Source organism: Camelina sativa, chromosome 9 (assembly GCF_030686135.1).
Source record: "Camelina sativa cultivar CO46 ecotype springtype chromosome 9, ASM3068613v1".
Taxonomy (NCBI): Eukaryota; Viridiplantae; Streptophyta; class Magnoliopsida; order Brassicales; family Brassicaceae; genus Camelina; species Camelina sativa.
Genome location: NC_141888.1, coordinates 38894920 through 38920286, shown reverse-complemented (window position 1 = coordinate 38920286; position 25367 = coordinate 38894920). Strand labels below are relative to the sequence as shown.

The 25367-nt window shown below is 31.7% G+C and overlaps 6 protein-coding genes and 1 non-coding gene across 8 annotated transcripts; 6 read left to right on the top strand and 1 right to left on the bottom strand.

Moving 5' to 3' along the window:
* Positions 1 to 915: 915 nt before the first annotated feature.
* LOC104713809 (uncharacterized) lies at positions 916 to 1833 on the top strand. The gene has a single exon (XM_010431014.3). It carries the CDS (start codon positions 1274 to 1276, stop codon positions 1775 to 1777), a length of 504 nt encoding a protein of 167 aa, XP_010429316.1. The 5' UTR covers positions 916 to 1273; the 3' UTR covers positions 1778 to 1833.
* Positions 1834 to 7884: 6051 nt separating this feature from the next.
* Positions 7885 to 10304, top strand: LOC104713808 (LOB domain-containing protein 10). Of its 2 annotated transcripts, none has more exons than XM_019230253.2 (4): positions 7885 to 8196; positions 8292 to 8343; positions 8710 to 9701; positions 9824 to 10304. In XM_019230253.2, the coding sequence occupies exon 3, from the start codon at positions 8729 to 8731 to the stop codon at positions 9653 to 9655; it is 927 nt and encodes a 308-aa protein (XP_019085798.2). In that variant the 5' UTR covers positions 7885 to 8196; positions 8292 to 8343; positions 8710 to 8728; the 3' UTR covers positions 9656 to 9701; positions 9824 to 10304. The 2 variants fall into 2 exon arrangements, with proteins under 2 accessions (XP_019085798.2, XP_087320193.1); XM_087464067.1 differs by having other exon boundaries at positions 8036 to 8183.
* On the top strand, positions 10057 to 10128 carry TRNAM-CAU (transfer RNA methionine (anticodon CAU)). The gene has a single exon. It is a non-coding gene; the product is annotated as a tRNA-Met (tRNA).
* Positions 10305 to 10538: 234 nt separating the features above from the next.
* LOC104713807 (reticulon-like protein B13) lies at positions 10539 to 11937 on the bottom strand. Its single transcript, XM_010431012.3, has 4 exons — positions 11808 to 11937; positions 11500 to 11686; positions 11099 to 11310; positions 10539 to 10868 (listed from the first exon to the last, which is right to left on the bottom strand). Exons 1-4 carry the CDS (start codon positions 11845 to 11847, stop codon positions 10687 to 10689), a joined length of 621 nt encoding a protein of 206 aa, XP_010429314.1. The 5' UTR covers positions 11848 to 11937; the 3' UTR covers positions 10539 to 10686.
* Positions 11938 to 13644: 1707 nt separating this feature from the next.
* LOC104713806 (L-ascorbate oxidase homolog) lies at positions 13645 to 16336 on the top strand. Its single transcript, XM_010431011.2, has 8 exons — positions 13645 to 13945; positions 14039 to 14148; positions 14260 to 14530; positions 14640 to 14739; positions 14834 to 15179; positions 15265 to 15630; positions 15741 to 15819; positions 15990 to 16336. Exons 1-8 carry the CDS (start codon positions 13796 to 13798, stop codon positions 16191 to 16193), a joined length of 1626 nt encoding a protein of 541 aa, XP_010429313.2. The 5' UTR covers positions 13645 to 13795; the 3' UTR covers positions 16194 to 16336.
* Positions 16337 to 20696: 4360 nt separating this feature from the next.
* Positions 20697 to 23088, top strand: LOC104713805 (methylesterase 1). Its single transcript, XM_010431010.3, has 3 exons — positions 20697 to 21288; positions 22054 to 22188; positions 22717 to 23088. Exons 1-3 carry the CDS (start codon positions 20914 to 20916, stop codon positions 22996 to 22998), a joined length of 792 nt encoding a protein of 263 aa, XP_010429312.1. The 5' UTR covers positions 20697 to 20913; the 3' UTR covers positions 22999 to 23088.
* Positions 23089 to 23431: 343 nt separating this feature from the next.
* Positions 23432 to 24829, top strand: LOC104713804 (methylesterase 2). Its single transcript, XM_010431009.3, has 3 exons — positions 23432 to 24066; positions 24228 to 24365; positions 24468 to 24829. Exons 1-3 carry the CDS (start codon positions 23692 to 23694, stop codon positions 24747 to 24749), a joined length of 795 nt encoding a protein of 264 aa, XP_010429311.1. The 5' UTR covers positions 23432 to 23691; the 3' UTR covers positions 24750 to 24829.
* The last annotated feature ends 538 nt before the right edge of the window (positions 24830 to 25367 follow it).

Here is a 25367-nt window from a genome sequence, read left to right as displayed (position 1 = left end):
ATTTCGTTCAAAAAAAAAAAAAAGAGGCATCTTTACAACTAGGCTTGGGCATTTTAACCGAATCCGAAACCTGAACCCGAACCCGACCCGAAATAGGCAGTTTGGTTTGGATTTGGGTGGCATGAAATACCCAATCGGATTTAGTTTTTACGAAATTCGGATATCCGATCGGATTCGGGTAATTAAATACAAAAATGCACTTATGGGGACTCAAACCTGGTACCTTATACATTATTTGGTGTATCATAAACCATTTTGCTACCTTAGTTATTGTGTCTTAGTATGAAAACATTAATTATTTATCTATATATATATACATATGTTATCTAAAATTCCAAATTGACGTATTTTTTTCTGATAACCGTTTTTGATATTTAAGTTATATACTAATTTGGGTATATTGGTATGTTTCGGGTTTTTTTACCTATTTCGGGTATTTTTATCAATTTCGGATAAAAATACTCGAAATCCATCGGATATCCAAAATTCACTTTGGATTTCGGGTGTATCCAAAATTATCTGAACTTGTTCGGATAAAACCCGAACCCGACCCGATTCTATAAAATACCCGATCGGATTCTATTTTCGTATATTCGAAGATCCGAAAATCCGAAGATCCAAACCCGATCGGGTTCGGGTACCCAAACGCCCAGGGCTATTTACAACATTGTTCCATGGGCCATGCCCACCATGTATTCCTTAAAACTCTTATGGTTCGCCACGGAAAAACAAGTTGCCAAGCGCCTCCACGTACATCTATGGACAAGACCATTGCCAAGTTGCCAACTACATGACCGGTTACAGAATTTTGACTTTGGTCAAGGCTAAAATGTGTCGCACCTCACGAATTGCTGAATTTTTTGGGCTAAATAAAAGTTGATTAAAATAATTATATAAAATGGATATGTATTATTCTTTAGTTACTTCTTTTATTACTCCATCCGTTTCAAAATATAGGATGTTTTAAGCAAAGCACGCAGATTAAAAAATCTTTACTTTTAACAAGTTTAACCAATCAGAAACAATACTGCATAATATAAAATACTAAACTAATCTAAAAGTTGCATTGAAATTTAAAAGCATTATATATTATAAAACAACAAACTTCTCCAAAACAACCTATATTTTGAAACGGAGAAAGTATTTATTACCATCTTGTCAAAGAATCTGAATGGAGATGACGTGTCACGTCAATAGACAATGAAAATTATTTTGTTATCTTGTTGTATTTATCATCATCACATCGAAGTCTTTTTTTTGTCACCTAAAAAAAATGGCTTCGACTGTTTCGCTTTCTTTACTCAGCGGTGGTGGCGGAGCTCTCCAAGCACGTTGCGCACGCACTGCGTATGTTAGCCCACGAGCAGCGCATCCTAGCAAACCAGCGCCTCCTACGTTTTCACTATCCGGCGCCTCTCGTAGGAATCTGTTGTTTTCTTTAACGGCAGCGACGGTGGTGACGGGACTGCAGCCCGCATCAATGGCGGAGGATATTCCGTTTTTCGGTATAAGAAAGAAGCTAAAGAAGGCAGAAGAAGAAGCGGTGGAGATTGTTAAAGAAGGTTTCGAGACGGCGGAGAAAGGAGTTGATGCGGCGGAGAGAGGGTTAGAAGCGGCGGAGAGAGGTGTAGAGACGGCGGAGAAGGAAATCGTGACGGCGGTCAGTTTTAATGGATTGACACAGGCCGGAGCAGTTGTGGCCGCTGAGCTAGTCGGAGTTCTTGTCGCCACGTCAGTGGTGAATGGGATTTTAGGACCAGAAGCTCAGAAATCGTAGGCTTGAAAGATTCTAATGTACTTTTTGTGTTGGAAATTAAAGAAAGATTTGCCTAATTTTTTTGTGTTAATCAGGTTTTTGTTATATTATAAAGACATAAAGTCATAAACCCATACCCAGAGTCCAGAGATGAAAAAGATAGAAATTATGTGGTCTATTTTGTTTCTGTTTTCATTTTTATTTCCATCGAAAATAACTAAATTGTGTGGCTCATGTTATAAAAAATACATAGCTATTAAACGTTTCAATTGCTCTCTGATCTTGATGGCACTCTTCGGTCGATATGGTAATAATATAATTATTTTATTTTGATTTCATGTTTACCAAAATGTGGAATTTTGATATAATTCCTCTTTTCAAAATTATAAAAAATAGCTTTTTCTATTTTGTTCTATTTTATAAGATTTTTTTTTATAACATTTTTATGCATTATTTATGTTTATTTAGTATGTTATGACTATTTGTATTCTCTAGTCTTTTTTCTATTGATAAATATTTTGAATAAATATTTAATTGTATATTTTATATAAAAATAACAAAACATTTATGATTTCTTAAACCTTGTGATTTTAGATAGAAAATCTTATATATTGGAACAGATGAAGTATCATATGATATACAGTAGAATCTCTATAAATTAATACTCAGTAAATTAATAACCTCTGTAAATTAATAAATTTCTTGGGTCCCAAGTTGGGACTAGTGTAATTTTGGACACTATTCGATAATATAATAAAATAATAATTTTTTTAAAACTCCTTTGTAAATATATGGTCTCATCAATAATATAAATTAATAATTATATAAAATTATCTAAATATATGAATATATCTACACATTAATTTTTATTAAAGTTCATTTTTAATATTTTTACTATACACAAATCTTTGAGTACTATCTTCAGAACATGATAATTGTTATTTTCATTGTAACTGATTTTATAAAAATATTAGTTATAAAGATTAAATCTTATTTTTAATATTTTTTACCAAATTAGGAAAGTCTCTCTATAAATTAATAATTATTAATTTATCGATAAATTAAAACCTCTATTAATTAATAAAATTTCATGGTCCCGACTTATTAATTTATAGAGGTTTTACAGTGCTATATTGTCGATTTTATTATTCCCAATAATTTACTCATGACACTATTAAAATTTATTTCAAACACTAGATTTTCATGAAGTAATTAAAAATTAAAATCTTTGAATAGCACAAAACTTTATGTGAAATGATGTACGAATATCATTCATGTTTAATAACACCAAAGTTTAGTGCCCTGATTTTTTTTTTCCTTTTCTTTGGACATAGTTTTAATGCATAATTTAAAATCAAAGGTTGGATAGTATTAGGCGGTTATTAAACTATGTTAAAGTCCATGATTAACATTTTGTTAAATTTTCCTGATAGGGTAGTCTTAAGAATTATGTAAACTTGGTGATGCTAAATGTGGACAACACCTAATTGCAGCAAGATCATAATGGGTTTGGGTTTTAGAGTGTTTCTCATTTTAACATTCCATTTTCGTGTATATAAAAGAAAACGTGAAGATAAATGTTATTAGCTCAATTGATAAAATTTCTCTTGTAAAATTTAGAAGTCATCTGTTCGAGCAACGCTTAAGAAAAGATCATATAAAATGCTTTTTTTTTTTTGGAACAAAGATCATATAAAATGTTATAATCCCTGTTTTGAAGAGATATACGGGTTTAAATTAAAAAAAAAAATTTAGTTATTTATAAAAGAAAGAAAAAAAATGTAATGGGGAGGCTCTCCTGACTCCTGAAGGAAATACGCGGAGTACTTATGCATATGTTATTGTAGAGTACTCAAGCAGACAGAGGATCAAAGGAAAGACCTTGTTGGTTTTGGCCTGTCACGAGGTTATTAATAAAATATAATCTTTGACCATGGTTGCTTCTGAAGTCAACATGGTAAACAAAAAACTAAATCTTTAATGTTCGTATCTATTATTTATTACAAATTATGAAAACTGTTTACATAAACGACGATTTTATCATGTGCAAATTTTTTTTGAACTTTATAAATTCTCGACATATATACAACACTTTCTTCACATGATGGACATCTTGAATGATCTGCGACCAACAAAACTTTTTTATGTACGTAGAATCACGGTGTATGATTCTAATTGCGCGTCACTAGAGATTTTCTGTAAATTTATCTCCATTAATCTGCATTATTATTAATAAATCACATTAATTGAGATTTGATCCTAGATGGCTAGTTATTTCTGTGTAAAAACATTAATTATTCCTGATTCAATCATTTGGTTTTGTTTTTTTAGCTGATATACAATTAAAAATTAAAATGTTAGTTTTTGAAGGCAAATAAAAAGAACGAAGAAGAGGTTTATCGAGAGAATGCGTGGAGTACTCAAATATGTCATTGTACAGTACTCAAGGGCCAATTCATGAAAAGATCATCTTCTTGTTGATCCTAGAAGTCATGGATATAGATTGAAGAAAAAGATCCTCTTGCTTGTCACAAGGTTATTAATAATATCATGATCATGGTAGTCTCTGAAGTCCATCTCTCGCATATGATTAATGATACGTTAGCTTTTTGTGTTCTATATTGTTTCAATGAAAGAACAACGGAGAGGCATATTGATAGTGAAATTTCCACATAAAAATGAAACAAGTTAATTTTGTCCAAAAAAAAAAAAAAGTTAATTAAACCTACGTTTAAATGCTTTTCTATTCTTTTTGTTTTTTTTTTTCTTTTCACTTCCATAAAATTCAATGCTATTTCCTCTTTATTTTTATGATTAGTTAATGTAATATACTAGCTAGTGAAAATTTTACTTAATTTGTAGATTTATTCCTAATTTAAAAGAATAGGTTGAGTATAATATTGTATTATCACTAGACTATTAGAAGTTGAGATTTTTGATAAGCTCAAGCTTAAACTCAAGTCCTCTCTCATTATCAGTTAAACATTCACTGTACAAAGTTCAAATCAATGTACTACAAGGATAAGTTATTATTTATTCATATTTAAATAACTCATTTGTAGTACGTAGTACTGTAGTACGTACATTGATTTGAACTTTTAACTTGAATTACAAGTTTGAATAAATAATAACTAATTAAAGTACTAAAGAGTATACTTTCAAATTAATGTTATTCAAGTTATATAAGGATAAAATTTCAAGACCTAATCTACCTACTTACGTTATTAATTTATTATTAGTTACTTGTTCACTGATTTAAACTTGATTATTTAGAGACTTTAAAATTAAACATTACTAGGTAATATTCCGTGCTTAAAGCACGGGTCAATATTTTAAAAAAATTATAATAGAATAATAAAAGTTATTGTTATATTTTTTAAATAAATTATTTTGTTTGAGATAATATTTATTTTTAATTATGCTGTAAATCTATATATGTTTTTTTGAATACTAATTATTTTAGAATAATAAAAGTTATTGTTATATTTTTAAAATAAATTATTTTGTTTGAGATAATATTTATTTTTAATTGTACTGTAAATCTATATATGTTTTTTTGAATACTATTTATTTTAGAATATTATAGTATTTTATTTTTGACATATATATATTACAGTTTTATATTGTTTGTTTGTTGTATTTGCATCATTTTTTGTGAAATATGAAGTAGTAATTTTAATATTACAATTATGAACAAATAAAATTTATTAATTTATCAGCTATATAAATTTAGATTTACCAATCCGCCAATTTGAAAATTAAAACACGCATTTTATTTTCATAGATCGAGTAATATATTTTTGCTTTTAAAAGTTCAAATCACAACATATGTAAAAAAAAATCTGCATTTTATTAGTCATAAGTATTATATAAGCATTCCAAACAATTTGTAAATAAAATAAAATAAAGATAGTATGAGAATCATAATTTGAAAATTTAACAAAATATTCAAAATTTTGTTATTAAAAATAATTATATTGACTACTTTGATATAAAATCTTAGTTTTTGAAATTCTGATTTATTTATATTTTTTAAAAAATATATTTTGTAATTTTTGTCCATAATTTATTAGAGAGAGAAAATATATTTTTTTAAACTAATAATTATTTAAAATCAATGGCATGACAATGTAAAATTAAAGAAGAAAATCCCCTTTTTAATAAAACGGAAGTACACGACTTCAAATTGGTAGACCATATAATATTAATATAGGTTATAACTAAGATTAATTATTTGATAGTTTATATGGATTAATTATTTGATAGGTTATATAGATTTAAGATTAGGATCTTCTTAAAAATATATTCTAAAGAATAAAATAAAATCTCCAAAGAATATTTAACTAACCATATATAAGCAAAAAAATCTCTACAGATTACAAGTGATTTCCGATTATACTAAAAATATAAACTTACCTTACTTTATCAGAAATTTTTAATTAAGTAACGGGTCAAAATTTGAATATTTAAATTAATTTCATATATTTCTTTTGTTGAATTGTATAGTTTTGTATACTATAATAAATTTTTTAAATAATTTAATTTGGAATCTTTAAAAATAGTTTAATTTGATATTTTTAAGAATATCATAAATATATGACAGATCAAAAAGTTAAAAAAATTATAAACACTCTAATTTGATTTGTTATAGCACGGGTCAATAATATGTCACTATAATATGAAGAAATTTCAAGAAATATGATTTCTTGCTAGAGCACGGGTTAAAATTTCATAAATATGATTTCTCGGATTAAATTTAAGTTTGGAATAATGTTGTTTGGTAGACTTTCTCGGTCACGATGATTTTGACAAACATACGTTACATATTTAGTCCTAAAAGTAATACGCGTTATACTATAGGTTAAATAATCAAATTAACAATCAAAATACAATATATAATTTTAAATACTAAACAAATCAAATAAAATTAACAAATAAAAATTAATTTTATCACACAACTTAATCCGCATTATACAGCGAGTCAAAATCTAGATATATTAGAATATATCTTACAAAATAGATGTTATTTTCATAAGTCGTATTCAATATATGATTTCATGGTATAGTGTTCCATCCTATAAAAACCTTTAAAACAAATAAAATAATCACATATATATGGTGTTTTAAATAAAAATTATCAAATAAACAAAAGGAAAAAATTTCAACCCGTGCTTTAGCACGGGTCATATTCTAGTAAACTCTATTATATTAGCAGTTAATTTTTATTTTTATTTTTTCAAGTACAAATTAGATTTGATTTGAATAGATTTCTTTTATTTTTCTAGATTTTTTTATATTTGATCTGTCAACTTTTTTATTTTAATTAATTATATTTATTTAATTAATTGATTAACCTTAATTAAAACTTTCTAATAGCAATTAAATGTAATTTTTACACATTTTAAGGTTAGTTTCATATTTGTACTTCTTAATTAATATAGTAGGATGAAGTATGTAGAGCCAATAAGTAAACATTCACTTATCTTTTTTTTCTTTTTCTTCTTAATATCATACATTTCCAGTCCTATTCTTTTGGGATAAACTAAAAGAACAAGCTAATTTCCCTCTATTTATTTGAAAAATAAAGTAAAATACTAAATACTAATATAGTTAATAAGTGTTCAACAGATTTTAGAGTTTTGTAAATTCAAGACATAATTTGAATTTGTTATTATCAACTAAAAATCTTCACTCATTACATTGTATCAAGTTCAAATCAATGAAATCTTTAAAGACAATATACCTTTGTTATTATAACTTAAACGTTCACTAGCTACAATTACAATGTATCATATTTGAAACAATGAAGTTAAAAATGAATCGCTCAATGTATACAAACTTCACAAATGTCAAATGCTAATTTCACATTATGTATTAAAATTTTTTAAAAAGTTGATATAAAATACTTAAGGATATGCTATAATTTTTTTTCTTTTTTCTTTTTTAGATTCTAAATGTGCAAGTTAAGTTGATCAAGACCTAGTAAATTTCAGTTAAAAAATATATAACCAATATCTAAAAATAACTTATTTTTCCTACCAATGTAACTATATTTGCTTTTATTTTCCTCAGCAAAATTGAATTAGTCATCTACTATTTATCAATTGACACTTTTCAAATTCTCTATCAATTACAAAAAACAATAAAAAAAAATATTGCATGAGCGGTTAAGATATCGATTTAAAGTTTTAAACGCACGATGTCTCTCATCTCTCTCTCTTTTCTCTCGTTGTTGTGATATATAATAATAATCTAAGGTTTCTAAATCTCAACTTTTTTGTCTCCTTAAAATTTTCTCAGAAACATCTCTCCGTCAATTGTTCCTTAGTTTTGTAATCAATCTTCACGACTCCTCAGGCACTGTACTGGGAATATCTCTGTCTTTTCCCTTTTCCTTCATTTCCTCTCTCACCCTTTCAAAAATCCAGTAATTATTTTAGGTCATCTAGCTTTTGTATTATATTCCTTCTTTCTTGTTTTTTTTTTTTTTTGGGGGAGTTTTTTAAATTGTTATGATTTGTTATCAATATTTCAGGTACCTCATTGAATGTCATATGAGAACAGGATCGGAGTTCTCCAACGATCGGGTACGATTTCTTAATTTTATTTTGATTTAATCCATTATATGTGGATTTCAGATTTTTTTTGTCCTATAATAATATTGATTTTGGCTGAAAACTGATGTAATAAAAAATAATTAAAGGATGTTTGATTAAAGGATGTTCATAGGTATGTTTTGTTTTTATTGCTGAGAGAGTTGATGTGATATGTTTAATTAAAGGATGATCCAAATGCTCTTATTTGTTCTTGGTTCCTTGTATTTTTAAGCTAAAACGTATGTGGCTGTCTTTCTTGTGCTTCAAGGATAGACATGTCTTACATTACATATGTCATTTGCCTTGTTTTCTATGTCTTACGTTGTTTTTTTTTTTTCTTTTTTGAATTTTTGATAGAGTTGTTTCTTGAGAGGGAATGGCTTCAACACCTTGTGCGGCATGCAAGCTCTTGAGGCGCAAATGCACTCAAGAATGTGTGTTTGCGCCGTATTTTCCACCAACTAATCCTCAAAAGTTTATATGTGTTCACCGAGTCTTTGGAGCAAGCAATGTAACAAAGATCCTTAACGATCTCCACCCTGACCAACGTGAAGAAACTGTTAATTCTCTCTTCTATGAAGCCGAGGCGCGTATCCGTGACCCAATCTATGGATGCGTTGGACTCATCTCTTTCTTACAACAATACCTCAAGAAAGTCCAACAGGATCTTGTCACTGCTAAAGAAGAGCTTTCTGGTTACATGGGACCTGATGCTGTGATTCCGCCGCCTTACCTTCCTCCTTTAGGTAACAATCCTCCACCCAATTTCATGATGTCTATGGAAGGAATGCCACCTGGAGTGATCCCTCAAGGAGAACCCTTGATGATACGTGAACCAAACTTGTCTCAGCAACATCAACCGCAAGATGATCAGTTGCAATTCATGGCTTCTGATGCACAGAGAATGGCTGCAATGATGATGGAGAGAGGAGACCAACAAGGGATGTTCAACGGCTACGGAATTGACAACAATGGGTCGGTTACAGCCACGGGTTATAACCAAATGGATGTGAATGATCACGGTGCTGGTGGGTCGTTGTCTGGACCATCTCTTGCTTTAGGAAGCTTTGGTGATCCTTATCAGATGGGTCAAGAGGCAGACCATGGTCATATCCACCATGATCAACTTCAGACACAGCTCATGCTTCAGCCTCCATTACAAGAAGGTCAAGAGCAAACAGAGGAAGGACAGTTTCTGATGCAACCAATGGGACAAGAGAATCTCCATGAAGAAGAGGAGGAGGAAGAGCTTGAACCACCGGTTAAATGGAGGAAATCTGAGAACAAGGAAGCTAGTTTTTAAGACACAATTGCAATAAAAGAAACAATTACACTTTTTTCATTTCTTGGTTAGTTACTAACTCTTGAATATCTAATTTCTTTTTTAATCGACCGTATTAGTATTATTCATTCTCACTATATATCTTTTTTTTTTTTTCATTCTCACTATATTTGCATCTATAAAATTCAGCATTGTCAATATGCATCACTTCTCTATACCGATGCCTCGGATTTACGCTGGGGTTTAGAATATTTGGGGCTGTTGCCGAATATGGATTCTGTATAACTTCCGAAGGTACAGAGGCTTACGCTGATACTTTAACACTACTGGGATAGAGAGGTTTTGCTTACTAGTCACGAAGGCGAATCCAAGACTGACAGTGTCATAAATAAATACATAATTGGTAACTCTTATTACAACAAATCAGAGTGGCGCAGCGGAAGCGTGGTGGGCCCATAACCCACAGGTCCCAGGATCGAAACCTGGCTCTGATAGAGTGGCTTCCGATCTTTTTTGTTTTTTTTTTGTTTTTTAAGTTTCCTTTTTTTTTTTAAAAAGGTTTCTTCTTCTTATTTGGCCACACAAAACATATTAAGATCTTTGATATGATACGTTGCTGTAAATCACTACCAAATTTAGTTTAAGATCTTAAAACTTTATCAGGTTTCTATTACAAGTACCAAAATATACGCCAAAATCTTTTTCCAATTTTCGTTGTTCTTTTTTTTTTTTTTTTTTCTAAGTTTCCTTTTTCTCTAAAAAAAAAAGTTTCCTCTCCTAATTTGGCCAGACAAAACATATTAAGATTTTTGATAAGATACGCTGCTGTAAATCACTACCAAATTTAGTTTAAGATCTTAAAAAAAATATACGCCAAAATCTTAAGAGTTTTTGTAATTACAAGTACAAAAATATACGCCAAAATCTTATTGCAATTTTCGTTTCCTCATTTGTTTCTGCGGTGAAAACGGTAGAATCTACTAAATTAAATTTTGTTTACACGTCTATGTTTTACACTATTTTACATAAAAAAACAAAAAAGTACAAAACATCTACTCTGATTTTTTCACTTTATCATATGTACCATGCTGTAACTTGTTCTTCATCATTAAAATCTTCTCATGAGTTGTATCGTACACTCCTTTTGATCTCTCTTTAACGTCACCCAATTGCTTATGAATTTGAACTCCATACTTCTCCCACAACTTTGGAACTGTCAAGCCCATCACCAATCCTGTAAATGCCAGAGAATCAAGAAACAAACTTGATCACACTTACGGTTAATGATACTACCATTTTGAAGAACAAAAAAAAAAAAAAAATTGGGACCATTTTGAGAAAATTATCACTACCATGTCAATAGCACACCAGATGATTAATGATTAAGCTAAGGAATTTATAGTTGAATAATCAGTATTACTAAATCCGTTGTGTGGTGCACGACCAACGTAGTTAATCACGTACCGATGAAGAGACAAGTTTGGAATTCGAGAAGCTTTCCAATTCTTGACAAGATCCAAAAACCTAAAACGGTTCTCGCGAAAATGAACCATTCACTCTCAGCACCGACTCGGAACATCCATCTAACAATTTCTTCCATTAACATCCGACAAGACCTCACTGTCTCTGTTACAAACTCCTCCGACACTTCTAACCCTGACAGCTCCGGTTCGACCCTGTCCAAAAATTAATAAAACATACATGAGCAACTAAAATTATATATTTTAAAACGTAATCCGTTAAATCATGGACCGTGTGTTTGACATAAACATCTGTGCATGTCACTCGAACCTATCTGAATCAGAAATTATTTGTAATATAAGAATTTGGCATTTCAAATAGTTTTGAGATGGAATATTAATTACTTGCTGAGAAGGCGAAGTAAACTCCCCCAGAGGAAAACCATAGAGACAACAGCGATACCGATCCAAGAAACAATGGTTATGGAATTGAAACCATAAAAGTTGAGTAAAATCCATGTCGATGTTGAGACTGAGAGTATAGAGAAGGCTAATTTCTTCCTCCTCCATAAGTAAATATCCTCCACAATATCTTCGATGTAATTTATGGAACATATGGCAAGGAACAAAACAGAGTTAAAGTAACAATAAAAAGCAAATTTAGTTAGTTGGTTACATAATTATATATATATTTTGGCTTAAGTTTCTTTTACCAGATTTGGGTGAGGGATCTTTGGTCACGTCGTTAGCCATGGCTGTTTTTGATAATGGTTGATAGATATGTATATTGGAAATTGATAAGAGTTAGACTGCTGGTAAAGTATTTCTAGTTCTTGATGTAACACGTCGTGGTGGTTATAGTGACGTGGTAGTCATGCATGGTTGATATGTGTTGCTTGATGAGGAAACCATGTTCAACATGTAGGACTATTCGGACGAGTACAAAGATAGTTTAGATGTGAAATCGTCTGTGAAACGAAACAATATATCTATATGACAATTACGTGTGTTTCTAAAATATCATCAATTTGGATTTTGGATAGAAAACTCGATGATAGTGATATGCGAGGATAAATTGGAAACGATACAAAAATGTTAGTTATCCAATAGGAGCAAGTACATTTTTGTTGATTCACAAAAGTGGGTAAATTTTTTTTTTTGAAAAAGGGTAAATTTACGACCACATGAAAGTTCTTATTCGAAAAATAATTAGTGAAAAACGTGAATAAGTGATATTTGCGTATATTTTCTTTCATATAAATGATTTGATTTTTTTAGTAAAAAAAAAATTATGTGCATTTTATAACTCTGATTAAATGATAACCAAGCCAATTTTCTCTTTGTTTTAAAATGTAAGTAAACTGAAAATAAAATGTAAGTTTTCTTAAAAATGTATATTAAAATAAACCTCTAAATTTAGCATTCGAGACAATGAGAACTTCAAATTTGGCGGTTCTAGGAGGCTTTATCGGATCGAGTTTTCTATTTTTTATCTTCTAATACATGCCTATAACAATTAAAAAAACAATAAATAAACTAGTTTATCTTGTTTGCCAAAAAAAAAAAAAGAACTAGTTTATCTTAAGGAGAGCAACATGGAAAAACCGAGCTTATTGGTTACGCATTCATGTGTGTGGATTATTATGTAATAAAATTGGATTCCCAATGTGAATTCCCTTTTAGGGATGCCTCACCATGTTCACAAGTTACCACTCGGTTTGACAATTGACGTAATCCACCTTCATTTTCCTACTAATGCCACTCATGAGAGTTAATTAGTTTAGGCAATTAAATTCATAAATTGAGTAATCGAAATCTGTATTTTCCGAACAAACTTGTTTATACCAAATTTGTATGCCAACTTTTAGTATTAGCAATGGCAGTTTAGCATGTAAAAAAATGTCAAAAGAATGGATGAATTCTTAACTTGAAATTAGGATAAAGATCTATAGTTTTTTTTTTCCATTATTTCTTTTTAAATATATTCATGAAACTTGCAATCTCAAATTCCACGATCCAACGGTTCATTAAATGAGAAGCGGTTCGTGGCGGTGACTATTACTTCTCTTCCACTGACATCAAGTCATCGACCACGGCCAAACACAACTGTACAATATAAAGACAACAATATGTTAATGCAAAACCTTCTAATATATGTTAACCGAAACTAATCAATATACAAATTCATGATTTCATCCTAGATGTACGGCAAATTACCGCAACTTATTATTAAATACAAATTTTATAATGTAGATAAATATATTTTAACATGAAAGCATAACCGCAGGTGCAAATAATATTCTTACAGAAAAAAAAAAAGATTTTTGCATGACAAGGGTGAGTTATTTTATACTTGCTGAAAAGTGAAACTGATAACAAGAGGTTCTCTTACTTTACCCATCATATTTTTCATAACTCAAATAAAATCTGTTAGAAAACTTTAATTTAAGGAGAAAATAAACAAAAAAAAAGGTTTGCGGCAATTGCATGAATTACGGCGCAAAAGAGCATTGGTGCCTTTTGTTTGTACATATGCATGCATGGGGATTCACAATATGAACTTACTTCGTCACTTCCATTTGATTACTTCTCTGTTTTATACTCACTTAGTCACTTGTATATATTATTTAAGATCAACCTTAATTGGTGAAATCTCAAGAAAATTAATAGTCTCTCGACCATAACAATACTTATCTAGACAATGACGAAGCAGACAAATCTCTTGCTAGTAGGGTTCTTATCGGCTTATTGTTTTAGCTCAGTTTTTATGGTAAACGCAGAGGACCCTTATCTTTTCTTTACTTGGACTGTTACTTATGGAACCCGATCTCCGTTAGGTGTTCCTCAACAGGTTATACACTGTTCTGTCTCTTTTAATTTTCTTTTGTGGTTGGTTTATGTACGTATTATAATATAATGTGTTGTTATTGTTTCAATTTTTCAGGTTATTCTTATCAATGGACAGTTCCCTGGTCCTGCAATTGAAGGTGAAACAAACAATAACATCGTTGTTAATGTCATTAACAAGCTTGATGAACCTTTCCTCATCACCTGGTACGTAAAATTTATACATGATGGTCGTCTTTAAATTGGGTTCAGATTTAAAAACAAATTGATAAGGTTCTAACCTAGAACCAGAACTTGATACTTTAGAAAAATGCGTAGGAACGGAATTAAACAGAGGAAGATGTCGTGGCAAGACGGAGTTTTGGGAACAAACTGTCCGATCCAACCAAACTCGAATTGGACTTACCATTTTCAACTTAAGGACCAGATCGGTACTTATACATACTTTGCTTCGACGTCTATGCACAGAGCAAGTGGTGCTTTTGGTGCACTTAACGTTTACCAGAGGTCAGTCATCTTCGTTCCTTACCCTAAACCAGACGCTGACTTCACTCTCCTCGTCAGTGATTGGTACAAGATGGGCCACAAGGTACTAGTAGAATACAAGATTTAACTTCTCTCCCAAGTAACCAAATTTCTTTTAGGGCTTAACTAAGCGCAGCATCTGAATATATGTGCCTCGTTGTTGTTGTTGATAGGAACTGCGAAGGAGGCTTGACTCAGGTCGTGCTCTTCCTCTTCCGGACGGCCTTCTCATCAATGGTGCCTCTAGAGGTTTAGTCTTTACCGGTCAACATGGTAAATCCTCATAACCAAGATCCATTTGTCTCCTTAATTCAACTCTCGGTTCTTTGTACTATTTATTGATATCATGTTTTATGTGTTTGTAAAGGCAAGATATATAGGTTTCGGGTATCAAATGTCGGGATATCGACATCAATTAACTTTAGGATTCAAGGACACATGATGACTCTCGTCGAAGTAGAAGGCTCTCACACTTTGCAAGAGGTATATGAGTCACTTGACATACACGTTGGCCAGTCTGTCACCGTGCTGGTCACACTGAAAGCTCCAGTTAAGGACTACTTCATTGTGGCTTCAACACGATTTACCAAACCGGTACTGACCACCACAGGAATCCTCAGTTACCAAGGCTCCAAAATCAGACCATCTCATCCCCTCCCCATGGGTCCTACTTACCATATCCATTGGTCCATGAAACAAGCAAGAACCATCAGGTAATTTATACTATTTAAATTGGTCACACAAAACTTAACTGAGCAATTTTATGGCAACACCTAATTTGAAGGTCAATTAATATAGGTTAAATTTGACGGCGAATGCAGCAAGGCCAAATCCACAAGGATCCTTTCACTATGGTACCATACCGATAAATCGAACTTTTGTTTTAGCCAACGGAAGAGCAATGATCAATGGGAAACTCCGGTACACAGTGAACCGTGTGTCGTACGTTAACCCAGCAACTCCATTGAAATTAGCCGACTGGTTCAATATTCCTGGGGTGTTTAACTTTAAGACCATTATGAACATTCCTACACCAGGACCCTCCATTCTTGGAACTTCTGTCTTTGATGTGGCTCTTCATGAGTATGTCGAGTTCGTGTTCCAGAACAACGAGAGATCTATTCAATCTTGGCACCTGGACGGCACTAGCGCATATGTTGTTGGGTAATAATTAAGCCTAAGTTCTTTGATATCTAGCTATCACTATCACTATCACTCTCGATCTATAAGATTTGTTTGTTAGATTTATTGAAGATGCTTATAATTATAATCAGATACGGGTCAGGCACATGGAACATAGCCAAGAGAAGAGGTTACAATTTGATTGATGCTGTTACAAGGCACACTTTTCAGGTAAAATCTATAACCTACACTGAAAATTTTATGTATAAACTATAAATTGAACCCAAAAATTAGAATATCACATATATAATAGTTTATGTTGTAAACGTCTAGTAAATACTAAATACATGCATATGAACTATTTATGGTGCTAAATGTTCTATATATGTGTGTAAATATAGGTGTATCCAATGTCGTGGACGAGCATATTGGTATCACTAGACAATAAGGGAATGTGGAATTTGAGGTCACAAATATGGTCAAGGAGATACTTAGGTCAAGAACTCTATGTTCGTGTATGGAATGACGAGAAGTCTCTTTATACTGAATCCGAGCCTCCTGTTAACGCTCTCTTCTGCGGCAAAGCCAAACGTCCTCGCTTTTGATTTACATTAACTTTTCTACAATTATAATATATATCAGCTTTTAATATACATGTCCGGTTATTATAATTATTATTAATTAGGCCACGAGGTTGTGACGTTTAACAAAAAGACAATTCTGTTAGTTTCAGTGATGCGTTTGCAAATCACGAGCCTAAAACAAGTAACAACTTGCAAAACAATCAACAAGAAAAGCATAAATACTTTTTGTCTATTTTTTCTCAAGACAAAATCGATGACGACGACGTTGTTAACAAGAATTAGCACTATGCGGGCTCCATTAATATACGAAGTATACGTCCTTAATTATTGGCGTCTAGAAAAAAAAAAGGATTCATGTTATGGATAAAACCCCACTATACGTATTACATGGCAATATTTTCGTTGATTCCTTGTACACAAAAGTCTATATATCGGTTTAACAATCAAGAAATATTGTTATAATGAACTGGAAATTTAAAAAGGTAACACTAATAATTAGGGAGCTGCCGAATTATGAACCGAAAACTAGCACCCAAACCATTCCAAGCTTAAGGTTGTTTCTGAAAAAAGGAAAACCCTTTAGCCGCCCGCGGATTTGTTTGATGATATACCATTTGTTTCCAACACCTGGTGGGGGGCACGATCATTGTACATACCTCTCACGATGGATGAGACAAGGAGAGCTAGGCTCCATTATCCAAAGAATGGAAAGGTAGAGCAAGTCAATATTTAAATAAAATAGTTATGCATTATTTTCTATTGATAGAGGTGAATATATATATTAGGCCTGGGCATTCGGGTACCCGTTTGGGTTCGGTTCGGGTATTTTGGGTTTTCGTGTTTTCAGGTTTAGAGGTATAGGACCGTTCGGGTATTTCTAGACTTCGGGTTCGGATCGGGTTCGGTTCGGGTATTTCTGGTTTGGATTCGGATTACCCGAAGTTCACAAAACTCAAAATTTTAGTATCTAATTTAGTCTAAATTATTCAATAATACGCAATATATCTAAAAATTTAGAGTATTTTCTACCCAAATTTACTAATAAACAGTTTAAATACTTCAAATTGTCAAAAATATCTAAAAATCTGAATATTTTGAACACTTATATTATTAAAATTATAAATATTACTAATATATTACTACTATATATTAATAATGTTGGTATATTCGGATACCCGTTTGGATTTCGGTTCGGTTCGGGTTCGGATTCAGGTTTTTGGATTTAGAGATTTAGAACCCGTTCGGGTATTTTACAATTTCGGATACGGATTCGGATCGGATTTTTTTGGATCGGGTTCGGATCGAATATTCGGATCTGGGTATTTTGCCCAAGCCTAATATATATAGAAGAGAACTAGTAATGTAGAAGTGTCTTTTTTTTTTGTTTATTCAAGTTCATTGTTTTTATTTCTAATCTTCGATTCTCAAATTTTCTTTCTGAATTTTGCTTTAGTACTATAGAATCGATGCAAAAAAATTTCCAAAGACTTCATGACATAAAGGCAGAGCATTTTATGTTGTTCCACATATCGTGTCTTAGATCTGCCAATTGCAAATGGTAAATCATGAGTAATATAATATTTTTAGAGAAAATGTCAAAATAAAGAACGATGATGATTGTGAGATCAAAAACGTATCAAAACAAAAGAAACCAAAAAGTAAATGAATGAACATACTAATGTTGAAATATCTTCGGATATATGTACACTACATGTTTTATTTGTATCGTTGACACGTTGAGTCACCTACGAGAGAGACGTAGAAGGTAGGTCCCCATTCTTCATTTGCTTGGATATAAAATCTCCTTATTGAGCCGAACATTTATTGCCTTTATGATCCCATCTATATGTAAAACTTCTCTATCGAACAATCAAATCACATTACCAATACCAAATTTTTAATTTTAATGGCATGAATGAGTTAAGCATATATTTGGATTATAACATGAGACATTTAGTGGACAACAGGCCGTAAAGTCTAAAAAAAATCTTCAGTTTAACTGGTTAAAGCATTCTCATATGACTCCCTCCAATATGAGTTCGAACCATTATTATCCTTGGTCAAAAAGAAAACAACCAAACAGTCAAGTTAGACTTTGTATCTTAACAAGTATTAGGTCGGCTATGAGATAATATAAATTGAGAGTGCATCAAGATTTTCTCTTTGGAGTTATACTTGAAGGATTTTTTCCCTCTCAACATTTTCTATGTGGAGTTATACTTAAAAGATTTTCTTTTTTTCTTTCTCTGTCTCTTCTCGTCTCATCAATTATGTTGGATAGTCAATTATCAGATGGCAATTAACAAACTAAGTCTGTCGATCAGTTGGATCAAGATTAGTACTTCTTCTTTCTTCTGTCCTAATTTCTAAAATATTTATTATTTTTTTGATTTCTTTCATTTTTATGTATTTTATAAGTTTCTTTGTAGAATTATCTTTATATGTATTTAACATTTTGTGATTATTAATTTTCAATGATTAGGTCAATCATTTTAAATTAAAATTACATCTAATAATTTTGTAAATAAAATAATTTTTAGTATGTGCACTTTTAACCAAAATGTTATAATAAATATTAAAATGGGACAGAGGAAACAACTAAATCTATTATTAAGCTGGGTGATAACGACAATTCAATTAACTCTTAGCATTTACAGCTCGACTGGACCTTTTAAAACTAACAAGTCAACTTTTAGGCCAGGGTTATACTATTACTTACCAGCAACTTGAATGTATAGTTGTGTCAAGAAGGAAAAATAGTAGTCCTTCCGTTTATTTTTACTTGTCGTTCTGGACTTAATTTTTTATTTTTTATTACTTGTCGTTTTGTATTTACGATGCAACTTTATGAATCAAAATTTCAGTTTTACCCCTAACTTTTAGCTTATTAATTACTTATATCAAATGAAATATTGTATTAATAAAGGGTAAAACAGAAAATTTAATTATTTTCTTAATATGTATGAAATTGTCTAGAACGACAAGTAATATAAAACAGAGGGAGTATATTCTAAGAAATAAGTATTCTAAGAAGTACTAGTTATTATGGTAATCCTTAATAACTAATCAGTATTTTAATTTTGCATATAATATTAGATCTTTGAATACTGATTTTTAGTGGAGATATTTGGACAGTTGGAAGTTTCTAGGAGAATAAATGTTCACTGTATCAGTCATAACTTTTGAACGTTGCTTCGATTGACCCAAAATCATCTCCATTGGAAAGTTAATTTAATTTGATATGACTTTCATTAGGACTATGAAGATAAATCCCAAGGGGAAGGCCTTCATATGATGCATCGTGTATAACCATCTCTTGTTTATTTTAGGTTCCAAGAGATGGTTATGCACGATGCATCATATGAAGGCCTTCCCCTTGGAGACTTGGAGTTTATCTTCATAATAAAGGGTCAATAAAGGTAACTAATAAAGATAACTAGAATGCAAATGCAAAATCATCTCCTTATTTACTTAATGTTTAAAATCTAAAAAGAGCATATGATCCGTCTCTGCAAGACTTCAATATACAAGACTTCACTTATTTACTTAATGTTTTAAATCTAAAAAAAAAATGAAACAGAATAAGTATTTTTTTATTTGTTGGTTATCATCTCCATTTCATTTGATAACATGCTCATATACAAGACAATGAAGGTCCCTTAGTCGATACATTGAAGAGATCAGTCTCGTTTTAATAATAAAACAAAATAGTCTCGTTTGCTCTCCAAAAGTTTAATTATTCGCAAGTGAGTTCTTAATATTTACTAAATCACTTGAATAACGATAAATGTTTGTTATTTCTACTTAAAAACCACTTTTAGTATATAGTTTGAAAAGTGGATTAAATTGAATACGAAATTGAAAAACACAAATAATCATAATTTACTAAATCAACATAAAGTTCTGCATACAAATTTGAGAAAGTAAAGTAAAACGAAAAACTACTAAAATATAATAATAAAAGAACATAAAGAAATTGGAGTATTAAATTGGATCTATCTGACACTTTATCTATTATTATTATGTTTTGTAAATAGATAAAGAACAACACTATTATTAGAACTGTTAGATGCATCATAATAATAAAAGAACATAAACACTATTCGACCACTAATAAATCAAGCTATAAGTGAAGTGACCTTAGTGCAGTGGCCAAAGGTAAGTCCTTAATGCACAAAGCACCATCATACCCAGAATCGAGTCCCGCTCCCTACAAATATAGGGATTAAATTAATGGGCCGGCCTGTTGTGGCTCAATGGTTGACAAAAAAAAAAAATCAAACTATAAAATTGAAAAATCTAATAATCATAAACATATGAATATTTAATTTCATGAAAAATATAGCGTTACTTCAAACAAAATGTGTTTTGTGAAAAAATTATTTATTATGAAACAGAGGGTAGTCCATTTAAAAATCTGTTCTCTATTTTTTATTTTTAAAATATATTAGGATAATAAAAATAAATTTTTGGTCAACAATGAAAAATAATTTAATGAAGTACATTTTGGTTAGAAAATAATTCATCTTGACGGGCGACAGACTGTATTATAATAGTATGTAAGATTTGGTTGATGGTAAACGTTAAATTAAATAAATATTATCGTGAGTAGCAATCACCCCTTCGTACCGAAGCGACTTTTTTCTTTTCTTTTTTGTCTTAAACTTGACCAGCAAAAGATCTTCTATTTATATTTGTATGCGTTGGAGTTTTAGGGGAGTAGGAAATATCAAAGGTCAGAATGAGTGAGGGAAAGAGGAAACAACACTTTGTACTAGTACATGGTGCGTGCCACGGAGCGTGGTGCTGGTACAAGGTTAAGCCACTGTTAGAGGCGGCGGGCCACCTCGTAACCGCCGTGGACTTAGCTGCCTCTGGTTTAGACATAACCAAGTCGATCACTGACATCCCTACATGTGAACAATACTCAGAGCCATTGACGAAGCTGCTGACCACATTACCAAATGATGAGAAGGTTGTCCTCGTAGGTCATAGCTTTGGTGGCTTGAGCTTAGCCATAGCCATGGAAAAGTTCCCCGAAAAAATCTCTGTCGCTGTATTCTTGACTGCTTTCATGCCCGACACCGAACACTCACCTTCCTTCGTCTTGGAGAAGGTACCTCGTTTTTTTTTTTTCCTGGTATTTAATATGATAGATCGATCTTGATGATATGTATATCGATCACCGTATGTATGAATGTATCTACAAAGTCTGTATGGATGTATCTACAAAGTCTCTTTCGTCAACGCCACTACTTGTATTTACTTATCTTAAATAAGTCTTGGCGTCTTGCTGAGTCAAAAATTAACTTTTAGCAAAACTTGTAGTGTCCAAGTTGGACAAGTTAGTCTTACAGAAATAAGGACGATTGTGAATGTCAAAAAAATTCTTTTTCTTAAAAAAAGGAAGATTGCTTATAATATAATATAAACTACAAAAAAATATATAGAATTATTTATGGTCATCTATAAATCTAGCACATTACTTCTCCTAACAATTTTAAAGTGGTAATCATAACATATAACCTAGTAATATGTAATAGTACCGTTGTTGTGTTTACTACTCGTTTTGAAGCCTAGATAATACATATTGCCTAAACATATTAGAATGGTTAGTACTTAGTACATAGAAATATTTCGATTCTGGAGTTTTTTCTTTTGAACATGTTTCGTTCGTTCTGGAATCTACTTTATGAATTCTGTGGCCTATATGAGATAACCGTAGATCATGTATTGACAATCTAACGAACACGTGGGGTCTAAAATTAAATCCTATATAGTGGATTTTTTTTGTCATGGTTGTCAATAAATTTGACACAGTATACGGTTCCTTATTTTCTTGTATATTTAGTTTTTCTTTTCTTTCCAATTTATGTAAAAGTACGGAAGCAACATTCCACCAGAAGCATGGTTGGGCACCGAATTCGAACCATACGGTTTAGACAATTCCGGACTAAGTATGTTCTTTAGCCGTGAGTTCATGAAGTTGGGTCTTTACCAGCTCTCTCCTATCGAGGTATGTAAATTCATCATCATACATTCTTATACTAATCTTACTTATCTATATGTATATATGTTTTCAGTTTGTTTTTTTTTTCTTTTTTCTTTTTTAGTCTTTGTCTCAATAATTGACTCGAACAGTATCGCTTTACTACTCGAACAGTATCGTATTGATTTTTCTTTTTTTCTATAATTTTCTATACTACTTTTTTTTTACAAAACATGCACGCTTATTTAACTATATCGAATTCAACCTTTTGTGACCTACAAAGTGGTCTACATAATTATTGCACCATAATGACCTATATGAGACTTTTCCATATTAGCTAGATTGATAATTTTTCTATACGTTTTAGATAACTCTAATATTTAAACTAAGTTTCTTCATTTTTATGGAATATTATAAACAATTAAGGAATAAGGAGTATTAAAATAAATGTAAAATTAATACTGGGCTGTGGCCTTGTGGGTCGATGGAAAAAGTACTTTTATGGTTTTTTTTTTTACTTATTTTGGTTTTGGTTATGTTGTTATCTTGATTTAGGATCTTGAACTGGGATTGCTTTTAAAGAGGCCAGGATCATTGTTTGTTAACGATTTATCAAAGATGAAGAACTTCTCTAATGAAAGATATGGATCTGTTCCTCGAGCGTTCATAGTGTGCAGAGAGGACAAAGCCATTCCAGAAGAACACCAAAGATGGATGATTAATAATTTTCCGGTGAATTTAGTTATGGAAATTGAGGAGACAGATCATATGCCAATGTTCTGCAAACCTCAGCAACTCTGCCATCACTTCCTGGAAATTGCTTACAAATTCGTTTAATCGATCTTCATGAATATGTGTATTGGAATTGATAATAATAAGGGTTTGTTGCAAACAATAATAATGAATGTTATGTTAGAAAGTTTCAGACTTCGTTGCTTTTTATGAGGTAACTACTACATATATAAAAAGTTATTTGGCATTCATCTTAAAATAAAAATAAAAATAAAAAAATTGCTCCATCGGTTACGGTAATCACTTATTGCAAGATTTGTCATATTCTCCACTTAGGAAAAAAAAAACTGTAATGCTGGAACTTTTTGGAAATGTTGCTCGTTTTTATTTTTTGGACTGCTTTTAAATCAATAATAACGCTCTGATACCAGTTTTATTGAGTCAATATAATTCCAACGAGTTATATCACTTGTCAACATCTGATTTACAGCTCGTTCGTAAGTCCTACTATTATAATTTTCGAAAGATACTTTTATCCGCACAGCAAATTGTTTTTTCTTTCTATGGCCATAAAGAAAATTACAGAAATTGTTATTTCTTTCTTATTTCTTGAAAGAAATATCCGATTGTAACTATCACGTGAAATCGTAAAAGATTCTCAAGAAAGCGACAATTTTATTAAATTCGAAGATAAGCTTTATTTATGATCCCTCTACTAATATGTGTAGTGTGTGGATGTGTCAAGAGTAGGAAAAATAGTACGAAACCGGGTGATAAAAATCAAAAGGAGAGAAGAAAATGAGCGAGGAGAAGAGGAAGCAACACTTCGTGCTAGTCCATGGTGCATGCCACGGCGCATGGTGCTGGTACAAGGTGAAGCCGCTGCTCGAGGCTTCGGGACATCGTGTAACCGCCTTAGACCTAGCTGCCAGCGGTATAGACACCACCAGGTCGCTTACTGACATTTCCACATGCGAACAATATTCTGAGCCATTGATTCAGCTAATGACTTCATTGCCAAATGATGAGAAGGTTGTTCTCGTTGGTCATAGCTTTGGAGGTATGAATTTAGCTATAGCCATGGATAAGTTTCCTGAAAAAATCTCTGTTTCTGTCTTTGTGACTGCTCTCATGCCCGACACCAAATACTCACCCTCGTTCGTCGTGGAAAAGGTATATCTCATATTTTAGTTTAATTTTGTGGTTGACATAGAAAAAAATAATAATCTATGGCCATCATTCAACACATATAGTATTAAGTATTAACCAATCGGTCAAGAGCATATGGACGGAAAAATACAAATATTGAGCATATAATATGACTCACGTTACAGTTTGCAAGCTACATGACACCAGAAGGATGGATGGGCACTGAGCACAAGCCGTACGGCTTAGACAATTCTGGCTTGTCTGTGTTCTTGAGCACGCATGAGTTCATGAAGAACCGTCTCTACCAGCTTTCTCCTATTGAGGTGATTTAATTTATAATTCATCTTTAGAAAAAAAAAACATTTATGGTCATCATATAATTGATAGTGTATGGTAATCTTGATATTGTTGTAATCTTGATTTAGGATCTTGAGCTTGGACAGCTTTTAAAGAGGCCCGCATCATTATTTGTGAACGAATTATCAAGGACAAAGAACTTTTCAGACAAAGGGTATGGATCTGTTCCTCGAGCTTACATTGTGTGCAAAGAGGACAAGATCGTCTTAGAAGAATTTCAACGATGGATGATCGATAATTATCCGGCGAATTTCGTGATTGAGATGGCAGAGACGGATCATATGCCAATGTTTTGCAAACCTCAACTACTCAGTGACCATCTATTGGAAATCGCTGACAAATTATCTTAACTGAGGGAAATGTATTTGGAGTTGATACAATTGTGTTCTAAAATGGATATTTCTATAAGTTCGGACTTTATTTCTTATTATGGCAATGTTCTCCAAGCCTCACGAACTATATGCTCTACTCTTGGAAATTGCATGTAAATGTGCCGAAATAAACATAAGATCGTCACTGCATCATAGTTACAGAACGTTGGTAACTAAGAGAGAAGAGAGCATGAATTCTTTTAATTGTCTACACGGTATTAACACACACATTGATACATATAGACTGACATACATATAGTGGTTCTCTCCACTTTCCACACACTTATTAAACTCTAATCATGACTCTTCCACTAGTCTATACTTCTAGTTCTAGGTATTTGACTCATTTCTACAAGCAAGGTCAAACTACTAACTCTTAGACTATTAACCACTCTAGTTTAGAGTTTAGACTAACAACACAACGATCTTTCTCTTATTAGCTTAGTTAGCTTTAAACAAAACAAAAACTTCTTTATTTGGGCCTCAACCAAAACTATTGGCCCTTTATACTTCTCAGCCCAAACCACCATCTTCTTCTCTTTGTCGATATCTACTTCTTCTCTTTGTCGATATCTACTTCTTCTCTTCTTGCCTTTG

What these genes read in the sequence shown, in the direction of transcription:
- LOC104713805 (XM_010431010.3), top strand. Translation starts at nt 20,914, where the DNA reads ATGAGTGAGGGAAAGAGGAAACAACACTTTGTACTAGTACATGGTGCG. An exon ending in CTTCCTTCGTCTTGGAGAAG is followed by an intron (nt 21,289 to 22,053) that starts GTACCTCGTTTT and finishes TTTATGTAAAAG; the next exon opens with TACGGAAGCAACATTCCACC. An exon ending in ACCAGCTCTCTCCTATCGAG is followed by an intron (nt 22,189 to 22,716) that starts GTATGTAAATTC and finishes ATCTTGATTTAG; the next exon opens with GATCTTGAACTGGGATTGCT.
- LOC104713808 (XM_019230253.2), top strand. Translation starts at nt 8,729, where the DNA reads ATGGCTTCAACACCTTGTGCGGCATGCAAGCTCTTGAGGCGCAAATGC.
- LOC104713804 (XM_010431009.3), top strand. Translation starts at nt 23,692, where the DNA reads ATGAGCGAGGAGAAGAGGAAGCAACACTTCGTGCTAGTCCATGGTGCA. An exon ending in CCTCGTTCGTCGTGGAAAAG is followed by an intron (nt 24,067 to 24,227) that starts GTATATCTCATA and finishes CTCACGTTACAG; the next exon opens with TTTGCAAGCTACATGACACC. An exon ending in ACCAGCTTTCTCCTATTGAG is followed by an intron (nt 24,366 to 24,467) that starts GTGATTTAATTT and finishes ATCTTGATTTAG; the next exon opens with GATCTTGAGCTTGGACAGCT.
- LOC104713809 (XM_010431014.3), top strand. Translation starts at nt 1,274, where the DNA reads ATGGCTTCGACTGTTTCGCTTTCTTTACTCAGCGGTGGTGGCGGAGCT.
- LOC104713806 (XM_010431011.2), top strand. Translation starts at nt 13,796, where the DNA reads ATGACGAAGCAGACAAATCTCTTGCTAGTAGGGTTCTTATCGGCTTAT. An exon ending in AGTCTTTACCGGTCAACATG is followed by an intron (nt 14,740 to 14,833) that starts GTAAATCCTCAT and finishes GTGTTTGTAAAG; the next exon opens with GCAAGATATATAGGTTTCGG. An exon ending in TTACAAGGCACACTTTTCAG is followed by an intron (nt 15,820 to 15,989) that starts GTAAAATCTATA and finishes GTGTAAATATAG; the next exon opens with GTGTATCCAATGTCGTGGAC.
- LOC104713807 (XM_010431012.3), bottom strand. Translation starts at nt 11,847, where the DNA reads ATGGCTAACGACGTGACCAAAGATCCCTCACCCAAATCTG. An exon ending in AGATCCCTCACCCAAATCTG is followed by an intron (nt 11,687 to 11,807) that starts GTAAAAGAAACT and finishes ATTACATCGAAG; the next exon opens with ATATTGTGGAGGATATTTAC. An exon ending in TTACTTCGCCTTCTCAGCAA is followed by an intron (nt 11,311 to 11,499) that starts GTAATTAATATT and finishes ATTTTTGGACAG; the next exon opens with GGTCGAACCGGAGCTGTCAG.